The sequence below is a fragment of the Coenobita brevimanus genome, chromosome 62 (assembly GCF_032717465.1).
Source record: "Coenobita brevimanus isolate Jiangsu-jjx chromosome 62, ASM3271746v2, whole genome shotgun sequence".
NCBI lineage: Eukaryota > Metazoa > Arthropoda > Malacostraca > Decapoda > Coenobitidae > Coenobita > Coenobita brevimanus.
The window spans coordinates 36,790,692-36,805,178 of NC_137015.1; the positions used below are offsets into that span (position 1 = coordinate 36,790,692).

Here is a 14,487-nt window from a genome sequence, read left to right on the forward strand (position 1 = left end):
TGACAAACAAACACTTTATCCAACCAGCTGAAATGACCTCAAAACGTTCAGAAGACTGCCTCACTCCTCAGAGAGGCTCAGCTAAGAAGAAGAAAAAGGAACAGCTGGTTTTGAACTCAGAAGAATTCATCCCTCTCTTCTCCAGCCCACCACAGGAGGAAGAGAGTGAGGATTTGTTTGGTGGTAATTTCTTCATTCTTGATACGTCACCATCAGAAGTAGTTTTTGATGAGCCTACTAAGGGAAAAGTAGAAAATTTTGACTGTGCATCCAATAAGCCCAGTAGGAAAAATGCAGACAAAAGTAGTGGCACATGTGAAACACTGTCAGTGAAGAAATTATCTGATAATGCAGTGAGCTCATCCAGTGATGCAAAAAATGGGTGCACCAGTAAGGCAGAACAGGGGGCTGACAGTGACATCGAATTTGTGGAAGCCAAGTTTGTGAAAAGCAGAACTCCCTTGAAAAATAATCATAAAAATGAAAACAAGAGAACCAGTAATAAGTGTAGAAGCCCCAAGTGCAAGTCATCAACATCAGTGGAAGATGATGATGAAATAGGCATAGTGTATGAGACCCCAAGGACACCCCAGCAGGATGAAGTAACAGTTGTGTGTACAGTCAACAGCAGCTCATCCAAGGAGTGGCAGGATGGGAAGATGAGCTCATTTACTTCATCAACCTCCCCTGTGTCCTTGGCTAGTACCTCCACCTCTCAGAATACCCAGGCACGTCTGTGCCATACCTATACCAGCCATGGATTAAAAACAAAACCATCAGAGGAAAATGAATTGCATGAAAGCAGAGGCCTGAGAGAATCCAGTCCTGGCATTAAGAAGGTAAATGTGGTTGATCCAGATGTTGTGGAAATTGAGGATCAGCCAACATGTAGCACTGATGCCTTAGGGGTTGAGGTGATCGGTATTTTCAATAATGATGACAGCGATGATGATTCAGGGGATGAGAATACAAAAAAGGTTGATGTCAGCAATGATACTTATGTCTCGCTGGAGAAAGTGAAGGTACAGGAACTACAAAACACAAAAATAGATGTGAGTGATGAAACCTTAGATCTGCGTCGGCGCTTGGAGGGCCTGCGACGTTGGGATATGACAGGACTAGGACAGGATATCATATCAGGGAGGAATATAAAGCCCACTGATGTCACATTCACTGTTATGTCATACAATGTGCTGGCGCAGGCTCTCCTCACAGATAACGAATATCTGTATAATTCCTGTGAGGCAGAGCACCTCACATGGGAATACCGGTGGGCATTGCTGCAACATGAGGTGGAAGGTGTGGATCCAGACATCCTGTTGCTGCAGGAGGTTCAAGCCTCACATTATCACAGTCACTATCTCCCATGGTTTACCTTTAAGGGGTATGAAGGACTCTACAAAAAGCGAACAGGGCACAAATCTGATGGCTGTGCAATATTTTTTAAGCACAGCAAATTTTCATTGGTGGAGCATTGCAGTGTTGAGTACTTGCAGCCTGAAGCTGAACATGTGCTTGACAGGGACAACATTGCCCTAATTGCTAAACTTTCTTCAGCGGCTCAGCCTAATGCACCACATCTTTGTGTGGCAACAACACACCTGCTTTACAACCCAAGGCGGCATGATGTCAAGCTGGCCCAGACTGTTCTGTTGCTCAGTGAAATCGATCGCCTTTGCTATGAGGGAGAGGAAGGAGGCCGCACCAAGTACTGTCCAGTTCTTGTGAGTGGAGACTTCAATGCAGAGCCCCACAGCACACTGATTGAGTTCCTCAAATGTGGCCGACTGCAGTATGAGGGTCTCTCAAGCAAGACTCTGTCCCGGCATGGTTCGTTTAGCTCCCAACTTGATAGCTGTTTGATTCCCCCGGGTCTGGGGTTGACAGAACGCTGCCAGCATGCAGTGTTGGCACAGAGTAGATTTACTGAGAGGTTACATGGGCCATTGTTTCAGTTGAGTGATAAGAGGAGGTTAGAGGAATCATTGATCAAGATTCGCCATTCTGATCGAGAGCGACCTGCCACATCCAGCTGTGAGAAGAATAAGTCAGATGGTAGGGGACCCAGTCAGTCTGGCTGGTTCTCACATGGCTTCAACTTTAAGTCTGTGTACAATCACCGGGTCGGCAACCATGCCCCTGAGGTGACCACTCGCCAGGGAGCGTGGACCACAGTGGACTACATATTTTACAGTAGAGTCTACTCGCGGTCCAAAGGCCAGCCAGTTGAGGGCAAGTTGAAGTTATTGGCCCGGCACAGGTTATTGTCAGGGCCAGAGGCAGACAGATTTGGACCGCTCCCCTCAGCTGTCTGTCCTTCTGACCACTTTCCACTGGCAGCACAGTTCCTTCTTCGAAGATAATAATGAATGTATCGCTACAGTTGCTCCTTGTTTAAGGTCAGGGATGTCTGTGAGTATAACACTGCTTTAACCTCTTGACTCTGGGGTGATAATTTTCGCTTTATTCCTGCAGCTATCAGATGATTTGATTCAACTTTGGATAGTCTCTGTATGTTGAAGAGTTTACTAATGCAATATCTATTGCATCCAGCATGGAAAGTCCACCCTGAGCTGAATAGAATCATCAGGAGGTGCCAGCAGTAATGAAAAAGATATTCCCTGGCTCCGCAAGTCAGATGATACACAGTCACATGTATTTGTGGCACATGTTGAGAGGTTAGAAACAAAAATATAATGACCAAATGAAAAGTGGTTGTAGGCCTTTATTTTCTGAGTGTTATTGTATAGCGTCTTCAGCGTTGATTAGACTGATCTCGTTATTTCATCATTTATCAGTTTTAGTTATGTTACTTGTGAAAGAGCATGTTAAGTCCCTCAGTATGATGAATTTTATTTTATTTTTGGATGCTTCAGCCAGATTTTCTTTTCCACCGTCCAGACCACTTTATGTACCGTAGGAGAGCCCACTGATAGGAAAGGGATTGATGGAGGCTGTATTGTTCCTTGCAGCTCAAAATGTCTTTCCTAACCAGAATGAAAACGTGGGGATAGCAAGATTAGCTGAAATAAAGGTTATTGGATTTAGAGATGGCGTAAAGGACACCTGTATGTCAGTACTTTCCTTAAGCCTTTTAGCCAGAATTTTCCTTTTTCCTACCATGATTTTTTTTTCTTTCTTGCTACCCGGTACCTGGTACCATTTTTTAAAAATAATTGGAATGGGTTAAATTACAGTATATCTTTCATTAATCCTGTCACTACCAGAAGCTTCCCCTGAACAGAATACCATAGAGTATACCTGCTGATGTTAATAAGAGTAAAATTGATAATGAAACATTGGGATAAATGAGTTAATATTTTATTTATTGATATCTCTCTCTGTCATGTAATCGTGTGTATGAGATTGCATTCCCTGCTAAGGAGATGATGTGTTATAGAAAAGGTGTAGTTTAATTTTCTTTGAACTTATGGATTATTTTTCTAACATTGTACTGTATGTTATATCAGGCAGAGTGAGAGGGATATGCTATATATTTGATTATCCTGGGTGTTACAGTCTGGTGATGTATTTTTTATTTGATTATATCATGAGACGGTTTCATTCACCCTTTTTTTTTTTTTTTTCTCAGAAACTGGAGAGGTTAGATCTACCCAGCATTAACTCATCGACATGAGAGATATTAATTTTCCCACTGATAGTTGATCACAGTTATTTGGAAGTAGCAAGATTCAGCTAAACTGTTATGTCATCTAAGTAACATGCTTAACATCTTCATTGTGGTTACAAATTAAATACTGTGTATTTTTCTAGTATGCATTCTCCTGTTGAAATAATGTCTGGCATTAAGGAATTAAAGAAGGCAACATATAAGCCCCCTGGTTCAGAAATTCATATGCTGAATAAAATTGCTTGGTAGTAGCAAGAATAAAATAAACATATGCCATTGTAGTAAATGGGTTAACCAGCAAGTACCAGTATGTGTTAGATCTAGTGGCACAAAAGCAAAGGCCAGTGCTGCTTGTAAATATGTATATACCATTTCTGTATATAATGGGGTATGAGAGAGAAGGCTGTGCATTAATTTATTTTCCCATTATTTACAGTCATAGTTTTGCTCATCCTCCATCCCTATCCATGGCTCAAGGGAAATTGTAGCTAGAGAGTCACACCAGCTGAAGACCTGTTGTTAGTTTCTCAATGTTTTTCTTAACTGTGCAAATAATTGTTTTTGTAAACTGTTCCTTGTGCAGTCTAACAAAGTTTTAAACTACCACCATATCACTCAACAACAAATCATCATCATTGTCATTGTCATCATAATCATCATCATCCTGATTCCTTTTCACCCCAAAAGATGGGATGAGGTAGTGTCTGGAGAGCAAGAAAAAAACTGACTGAAGAAGAACTATCAAAAGTCAGACCAGTTAAGTGGCCATGCTATCATTAACACACCATTCAGTGATTCAACTCCCCAGAATTGTGACTTCACCTCATAGTCATAATCATCCACGTGTGTGCTTCACATTACTTATTACCTTTAGTTAATCCAGGGATTGGTGTGTTAGCCTGGCTACAAATTCATTTGTGCCAGGGATGGGGGAAGAAGTTTAGCAGAAGTGAGGCTAACAACTGTATGTGTATTTTTGAATCCTTTTATGTGTTAGTAAAGAAAGTAGTCCTCATTATATGTTGACTTTATTATTTATTTTTCTACAAATGCCTTCAGCCTGAGGGCATACTGTACATTACTTTCTCTTACCATGTGGTGAAAGTCCTTATTGGACATGCTTTTTGTTACCTTGTGCCTTAAGTCCTCTGTTTTTAAGAAGTGTTCCAAAATATCACAACTTTTTCCACATATTTTTTGCTGTAAGTTAGGGGAGTTGGCAGATCAGTTTTAGAGATATCAGTGAATCTTTGATGTGGCAGTATTTCCATGTTGAGAAATTTAACACAAAAAAGTGCAGAAAAGTCACCATATAATGAGGACTTTACAATACTCATAGCTACCATCACAATCAAAATTTCACCAATAGTTCCTTGCCAGCTGTGGTATAGTGATGGAAGTTGTTACATAAATTATTATTTTATTTTAATAATATGAAACACCTAGGCAAAGCATATGTGAGGAAAGCATACTCTCTGATGTTTGAGAGGAACGAGAAATGTGGAAAACAGGACATAGTGCTGGCTGGGGATTGTTGACAAACATTTGCATATATTAGTAACTGTGTTTTGGGAACCTTGTAAGTGTTGGTACAGTAAATTATTTTTTGCTATTAATCCTGTGGTAATTTACAGAAGAATGGCTTACTAAGTTCCATTGTCCTGATTTGCCAGTTTCCCCCAGTTTACGGTAGCCTTCTGGTTGTATGGAAAGTGTTGTGATAGTTTGGAATACATCCATACATACAGTACAGTGAGGACCACTTGCAAGGTACTTTGCTGTATTTGGCTTCTGAGGTGGAGCCAAGAACCTGGAAGCATGAAGAAAGTGTGAATGATTGTGATTCTCATTGTGAGGAGTGCTTTGTTGATATTTCTTCCACATTCATAGTTTCTCTTTGTTCTCTGGATCCTACCTCAGCCCATCCTTAGGTGGGATCAAGATGATGGTGAGAATGTAAACAGGGAGAAGAGGTCAGAATGATGATTGTGATGATGTATACATTTCTTGGTACAGATTGAAGATATGATGCTTGGTTCAAAAGTCATTCTAAAATGCAAACTCCATTTTCACTCTGATTAGTGTTTCCTGAGCTAAATGAAATTGTGTGGTTGTCACAGGAATGAAACAAAAAGGCATGATTACACTGATGAAAATAGAATAATGAAGAATGTTTTAAATGTATCACTGACACTGAAGGGCCTCTCTTGAGGAAAATCATCGAGCAGTTTCAGGAGTGAAATTAGATCATCCATATAACCTCATCAGTCCAAAATGGTTAAGAAATCAGTCTTATTATTTGATGTGAAGTTGTTGGTACTTGGTAGGAGTAGTTTGGTGTGATGTAAGTTTAGTGATGTGTTTTGTATTCTAACTCAGTCTAAACTGTCAGCTGGTAATCGTGAATCATACAGTTTTTGTTGATAATGTCTGTAGATGTGTTTGTGGATGTGGATGTTTATTTTGGTAAACTTTTTTCATTGTCTTTACTTTGGAATGCATTGTGTATGTATGAATTTCGTGTATATACCTATCTGTATCTCTTTGTCCATTTGTAACATGAAGTACAAGTGTTGTTAGATACAAAAGAGAAGTTATTGAAAAGTTATTGTCCTTAGAGTTCTTTGTATTCTCCAAGTACAATTATTATGGACATACCATGCATTAGAAAAGAGCTATAATTTTTTGTTAACTGAAATGCTGTCAGAAGAAGGATATCTATATATATTATATGATTTATAGTTTGGTACATAAGAAATGGAGTTTACTGTATGTAGGCCTATGTATATATTATTTGTGAAGAACATGCTCTTTATAAATGAATGCAAAGTGGAACTCACCATTTCATATCTTCATAGTACCTAATGCAAAAATTCATTCAGCATATTTGTATAGGCTACTGTATTAGTTTCAGATTGATAATAATTGGAATGATGCTATTTTACCATCCTGTTGGAATGTGGTCACAAGGGCCTGGAGTCATAAACATACTTAAAGTCAGCTGCATCCTGTAACATTTTCTTCACGAAAGACAAGCAGAGTTTAGGAATTTTCCATGGCATTTGTTCCTTCTGCAGAAGTGAATTCTAATTATGAGAGGAGACTCAAGAATCTCTCCCCTGCATCCTTGGAAAGACAAGGAATGAAGATCACAGAAACTTCCCATGTCTCTTGTTCTTGCAAATCATAGAAGTTGGTTGTTTGTATGCTATGTGAACTGGGCTCTGGAGTGTGTGAAGTCAAAATAGCCTGACCGATTTCCAAACTTACAGAGTGAAAATAAGTATCAGTATCATTACTTGCAGGTTTGATGATGATGATGATGATGATTGTAATTCCCTTCAGGCCAGTGGTATATACAGTGTACAGTGTATTTTATTCTTGATACCTCCAGATGATTTAATTTACCTTTTGAGATAACCTCGTGCAATAAAGGGACAATCATAATGAATACTACATTTAACTCTGAAAAGTCTCTCCCAAGTGTAATAAAATCATCTAGTAGTAGCAGGAATAAAATAAAAATTATTATGCTGAAGGGATTAAAAGATTGTTCTAATGTTTTTGTACTGTATGACTGGACAAGTTCACAATGATTACTGTATGTCTTGTAATTCAGGGTAAAGTATCTAGTAATTCAGGCTGATACTACATTATTTATTATATTAGATGATGATGTATGGCAATTCAAAGTACAGTATGGTAACTAATAAAGCCTGGTTGGTACAGTACAACATTATTTATTAACTTTAATGTATAGTGATGGGTATGTCTGATGATTGTCTTCAGTAATAATTCAGGCAGATATAACATTATTTTTATACTTTATTATGTGAAAGAACAGATAATAATACAGTGAGTTATACTGGAATTGCAAGAGGAAACAGCACTGAGAAGTTTTGATAACTGTTCTTCATGCATTTGAGAATGTAAAGCAGAGCAAAAGTGAAGAAACATTTTGGTTTATGCATCTGATTACATGACAAAGGTGCTGTAATTTATGAGTTTTGTGATCCAGTCCAATCCAGTATAATGTGTCTTGTTGTCTATATTGTGTCACAGTTAACAACGTGGAGGGATAGGGTGGAGAGGCATAGGAATGAGGGTAGTTTTTGTTGAAGAGAGGGCAGCCTGATGGCAGAGGACATGATGATATGGTGGCAGTTCATTTGTGGCCATCCTTTCCTAAGCTAAAACACCCGTCATAGATGGAGAGACAATGGTAGAACTGAAGGCCTTGCACAGTTTAGTGGAGTCAGATTGCACATAATTAGGCAAGTTTTGTTGTGACTGGATTTTACCAGAGCTTGATGATCTTCAGTGTGTAGAAGATACCCACTGTCCTGCAGAAATGTCTTGGGCCTGTATTCTTGTTGGCTAAGGACTCTTGCACCATTTCCTTAGTGATTTATATTTCACTTAATAACATACTGTTCTCCTGTCTGGTATTTATGTCTTTGTAATAGTGATGTACTTTGCATAACATAAAAGAGAATATTGACAGAATATTGAGAATATGTTGTTAGGGAAGAAGTGCTAAAAGCCTTCTAGGCTGACGAGAATACAGTTCTTGATGCAGTTTTATGCTATGTGCTCACCTTTAAAAGGCAAAGCTGTAGTTAGCATTTAACCCTGTGAGTCTGAGGATGTATTGTTTTTGTATTCTTGCCATCTCCAGATGTATTTATTCAGTTCAGGTTAACCTTAAAAAATGAATGGGTTAGACACATGCTTAATAAACCCCCATCTAAGGAGACTTTCTTAAAATGAAGAACTGGAATATTGTTCAGCAGCAGCAAGAATGAACTAAAAAGATGTCTGGATTCACAGAGTTAAAGGACTGTGTTGGATTAAGTAGCACTTTGGAACCATTCTTGGTGTTAGACAGTGGCCCTTGAATGTTCTGAATGTTTGACATCTTCATTTGTAATATGAACTCTGACCCATTAGACAATAGTGGCTTGTGTGTACTGAAATGTTTTCATTATTATTATTGGTACCAGTTCGTTGCTTCTGCTCTCCATTACAGGTATAGTGTTGGTATATTAGTGTTGTTATCTACCCATCTGTTGCCAGATGCCATAATACTGTAAGGGGTGACCACAAACAAATTGCCTCCATGTCGCCTTGTCCCCAGCCATTTTACAGCCTTCTCCCCCAGCTCTTACCTCCCTCCCTCCCTCATATACCTCTCCACTCCATCCCTCCATCTCATCCTCGGCTTTCCCCTCTCTCTCTCTCTCCCTCCTCTGCCCCCCCCCCCTCTAGTTATCATATTATTATTATTATTATTATTATCATCATCATTATTATTATTAGCTATTTTTATTATTTATTATTTTTATTACCATTATTATATACTATTTTTAATTATCATCAGCATCATTATCTAATCCTGTGTTGCCCCATGATAAGCGTAGGAACCCGGGGCTAGGCAAGTTGGTCCTGACATTTAAGATGAGAATGACCAGCCTCAGCTATCCCTGATTGGCATTATGTGAGCAATAAACCCCAACCACCCCTTGGATATAAACCTACACAGGCTTAATCCGATTGGAGCGCCTTAATTACCCACTAAACCACCAGGCGCCGTAATTTGATTATATGTTACCACTCAACGTAGTAAATTATTTCCTGGTTTACAGTAAACCATTTGGCTTGTCACTCATTGTAGAGTCATGCATAGACAGAAGGAAGAAGAAAGAATGAAGGAAAGAAGGAAGGGAGGAAAGGGCAGCCACCTGAGAGAGCAGCACTACATCAAGTGAGTGGATGGTGAGTGCCCCTACCTACCACCAATTATTATTATTACAGTAAAAGTCCTGTAATCCGAATCGCAGGGGACCAAGGGTCTTTCGGAGTAGTTTTTTTCGGACTATTGGGAGGGCCCTTTGAAAACATTAGAAATATGTACATGATTATTAAATAAACACTTAAAATGTTATGGGTTATTGTTTTACTCACTGGAAATATACAAAAGTGTAGATGAATAGTTGCAGGCAGGTACATCCAAGTCCATGGGCAAGTCTAAACCAGATAAATCCTTAGTTAAGGCCCAGAAAAATTCAAAAAAAGCCCATAAATATTCAAAAAATTTCACCCTGGCAAATTCGGAGTACAGTGTTGGGATTTGCAGATTACTGGTGACCGGATTATAAGACTTTAACTGTATTATGAAAAGGTGGGTGTCATGGGCAGGATGAAAATAATTCCTTGGTATTCATATTGATTTTGTTATTAATATTTTTATTCAGTGGAGAGTAATGCAAAGCTTTTTATAATACTTTTCTGATGATACTAAAGAATGATGAAACAACCAAATTGTCAGAACATGCAACTATATCACTATTCTCACTATGCCATTAACCACTTCAGTCTGATGACTCATTTGTTTTATTCATTTTCCAGCCATCCATCCATCATCCAATCCTATGTTGGCCCATGAGGAGCTAGGAGCTCGGCCTAGGCAAAGGAGTGCAGGGCTAGGCAAAGGAGCACAGGGCTAGGCAAAGGAGCACAGGGCTAGGCAAAGGAGCGCGGGGCTAGGCAAAGGAGCGCGGGGCTAGGCAAGTTGGTCCTGACATTAAAGATGAGAGTGACCAACCTCACTCATCTCTGAGTGGCATTACAGAGCAATAAACCCCAACAACCTCTTGGATATAAACCTACAGAGGCTTAATCTGATTGGAGCACCTTAATTACCCACTAAACCACCAGGCACCATAATTTTGTTATGTGGTTACCACCTATCATAGTAAATGGTTTCCTGGTGTACAGGAAACCATTTGGCTTGTCACTCAGTGTAGAGTCACCCCAATGGGTGACTCTACACTGAGCGACAAGCCAAATGGTTTAATCCAGTGATATTATGCAATTAGAGGGAGGCCTGTCATAGTGAAAGAGTTAATAAAGGCTGTATCCTACTCTTTAGGTAAAAATAAAATAAGTTTCCTGACCTGAATAAACTCATCTGGAGATAGGAAAGCTAAAATTGGAAACATTTCATCAGACTAAAGGGGTTAAGTCGAGCTGTCACAGTTACTTAAAGTAGCTTACAATTCCACTGGCAGTCATGATGTCACACACAGATCCTCATAAAAATGTGTAGAGGTTGTATACGTAAACTGTCATTGTGTGAAAGATTGTTTACATTTTCACTGTCAGTCATACATCTTAATATTGTACAGTACTGTACTTGGCAGCAAAATATGAGTGAATTATGAAAAATGTGACCAGACTAATTTCTGATTCAAATTCACTTCTGTTGAGGCTTGTTTATGATAAGAATTGGTTGAGATCTTTTATGAATACCAACACTTGAGTTCATGTTGAAAAGTGTTTCATGGTTGACTGAAAAGCCTCAGACATGGTAGAATTGAGTCAGCTTTATATTTTATTTATGTGATGGAGTCAATATTCAGGACTTGAATGGTGACTGTGCATGATTTTTTTTTATCCCCTGGACTCAACTTACCCCATTTGGGGATGAGAAGAGGTAAGGATTTTTTTTTTTTTTTTTTTTTTTTTTTTTTTTTTAAATACTGAATTAGAGACAGCATTAACTCTTTTACTCTGATAATGTATTTGTCATTTTATTGTTGCGACAGTGAGGTGACTTTGTGTAGGAGAATGCTTCAAACTGGACAGGTAAGTTTTAGCCTCGTATATCTCTTCACAACGTAAGGTCCAACTTCATGTGGACAAGTAAGAAAAAACTTTGAAATATGTTACTGGACTGAAGGAGTCAAGCAGCAGATAGATGGATAGATAGGTATGACTTTTTTCTTTTTTTTTTTCCCCGTGTTGTACTGTAGTTGGTATGGTAGATGTTTACTCTTTCAAAGCTGTGTCAGAAGGTAGTGTGATTGTACAAAGCTTACTTTCATCTTCACATGTTTCCCACGCCATTGCAGTGGGTGGGATCCAGTGATAGGAAAAGGGGGCAGAAAATTAGAAAGGTTTTCAGTATATTGTTTAGAGATTTGGGAAGTACATGCACTTTGTATTATCAGTTCCCCTTCACAACTTTTCCATACAGTTGGTACTGTAAAATGGGGGAATTGGCATACCAGTGACTGTATTTAAACAGTAGTGAGACTTAAAGAGGCACTTTTTCTTTATTAATGTAATGCAAACTTAATAGCAAAAGAACTTGGGAAAAAAAAAAAAGTTTGTACATCTATTCATCTTTCAGCCCTTGAAAAGTCTTGGTTCCATTTTGCAGGTGATGCCATCCACATCCATTCTCTCATTTGTTACCCATGTTATTGCTGCCCCACAGGAAGCACAGAGACCCAGGGCTTGGTTATTCAGTTTGGATATTTAACATCATCACTAAAATGATATTTTTGTTTTGTCCAGGGCAGTCCAGATATTGAGCACATGGGAGGTCTTGTAATAAAGAGGTTAGGGTACTGAAAGCTATGTCTATCTCCTCCAGTTTGAAAAGTATATCCTAAAACTAAGTAAAGTAATTTGAGAGCAGCAAGAAAAAACTACTGTATAAACCACGCCATTCAAGTGAAATGGTCAAGGTAAGGGTGACCAGTTACCCATCCCTGAGCAGCGTTATATGAGCCTTGAACCCCAGTCCCTATAGCCTTACTATTCACACATAGCATTATATTTATTATTGTATAATATTATAGTACTACTGTATAATATTTCACTCATCATCATCATCTTTCTCATTATCATAATCATCACCACACCAGCATCACTACTGCCACTGCCACAATAATAACCTTATTCCCAGTATCATATATAGGCTGGGTAGCATCCAGAAACATGAAGAGGAAGCCCCAGCAATAGGATGATTGATCAGAGTGCCCATACAAAATGAACCTCAGAGGGTCTATCTGAAAGGAGTCAAGAGGTTCACATCATGAGTTTAGAACCTTAGGTGTGCAAAGGGACTACTGTCTTTGATCATATAGAAAGCACTCATTACATATTGTTTTTTTTTTAATGCTCTGTTTTGGTATAATCACATCACTCCAGTTATGTATTTTAAATATTTATTCTTGCACTATTGAGAGGCTTTTATTCATCATGAGGGAGACTTTTCAAAGTACAGTATTTATTAACCCCATCACTGCATCAGATCTCCCCGAGGCTAAGTGTGGATTACGTGATAAAAATGAAAAGGACATCATCAGATCAACATCAGATCAAAGGGGTCAAGTCCACAGTACCTTTGAGAGAAATTGCCCTTTAAAGATCCATTGCTGCCTATACAGCTAATTTCCCAGTTACCAAGTAGTTTACAGTACCAGTTGTGTGGAAAAAAGTTGTGCTAACTTGTAACACATCACTGCCATGTAAGAACTTACTTATGCACCATATTTGTTGTGTGCTGGGTGTTGGTACATAAAGAAATTCTTTGTTGAAAGTAGTATTTAATTCTTTTTGCAAAGTTGTCCGAGGTTATGTACAGGACAGTTTTCTATAGAGGTTTTATCTTGTAAACCTGTTCGGGTCACTCCTGAAACCTCTGCATCTATTTCATACTTTTGTAAGTTGTTTTCTGTAATTGTTATTTTTTAAAATATCAGGGATACAAAGCTAGATAACATAATTGAAGTGTTTTAGTTATTTCCCTATATCTATCTGTCTATTATTTTATCAGTCTATATGTATGTATGTGTGTATTCATGTACAGTATAAGGATATTTGGTACCATATTTCAGTGTTTAAAAAAAAAATTGAAACATGGGTAACATGGTCCATTTCATTGGGCATTCTTACTACCACAATTCATTTACTGTAGTTATTTTTTATGTCTGCATATTACCTACCCCATTCATTAGTGGGAAATAAGATTATGGTGATATTATGTAAATGTTTTTTATTTATTTTTTAACAAATCTCTTACCTACAGTGAAGATTTACTGCAACTGGAGCTTTGAAAACTAATATCACTGTCATAGGATTCCAAGGAGTTGTAGAACATTTTTGAAGGACTGATGGATGACAAGATTTTTGAATAAATGAATATAGATATTCCTTTTTCTTTTTCTTACTACAGTAATTGTTACCCTTTTGGAAACAGTCTTTCATCTATCTATCTATCTATTGCCAGACGCCTCAATCCCGTTTGGGGTGGCCACAAACAAATCGCCTCCAAGTCGCCCTGTCCCCCGCCATTTCACTCCCCTGCTCCCAACTCACACCCCCCTCTCTCATATACATTATATTTATTATTTCATATATAAATATAATAAACACTCATATACTGCAAAGCAGTCATAAACTTGTGAATTAAAATTTTGAGGATGAAAATTGTTAAAGATCAGGTGATCTCTTGAAATAATAATGGTGTAGGAGTTATTGCTGTTGCTGAATAACTATGAGAAAGCCGTACAATACATTGCATTTAAATATGCAGATGTTAACATCAGTGTGTATTTAATACATTTATTCTGATGTAATTTTTATCTTATTTTTGCAGTATCCAGATGATTCTTTCTCTCTAAACCTTTACAGACTGGGAGTTTGGGCTGTAGATTGGAGTTATTATTTTTTTTCTGTAAATAACTTGGTAGATTAATGAAATATTCCCACTTAAAGTTTCACTGTTATATATAAAACTGACCTTCTCGTTCCCCTGATTTATGACACCAGCTGTATGAAATGAGCTCTGTAACACATCCCTGACATTTGAATGTGTGAACTTTTTTCTTAAATGCATAGCAATCTTGTGTTGGTGTCTATTTTCAAGTTTTTGTTTTCACCAGCACTTTCATCATAATAATCTATCTATCTATTGCCAGACACCTTAATCCCCTAAGAGGTGGCCACAAATGTCACCCTGTCCCCCGCCATTTCACTGTCCTGCTCCCAGCTCACATCCCCCA

The 14,487-nt window shown here is 38.2% G+C and overlaps 1 protein-coding gene across 1 annotated transcript; it reads left to right on the forward strand.

Moving 5' to 3' along the window:
* Positions 1–32: 32 nt before the first annotated feature.
* On the forward strand, positions 33–3,611 carry angel (protein). Its single transcript, XM_080275642.1, has one exon. It carries the CDS (start codon positions 33–35, stop codon positions 2,361–2,363), a length of 2,331 nt encoding a protein of 776 aa, XP_080131768.1. The 3' UTR covers positions 2,364–3,611.
* The last annotated feature ends 10,876 nt before the right edge of the window (positions 3,612–14,487 follow it).

What these genes read in the sequence shown, in the direction of transcription:
- angel (XM_080275642.1), top strand. Translation starts at nt 33, where the DNA reads ATGACCTCAAAACGTTCAGAAGACTGCCTCACTCCTCAGAGAGGCTCA.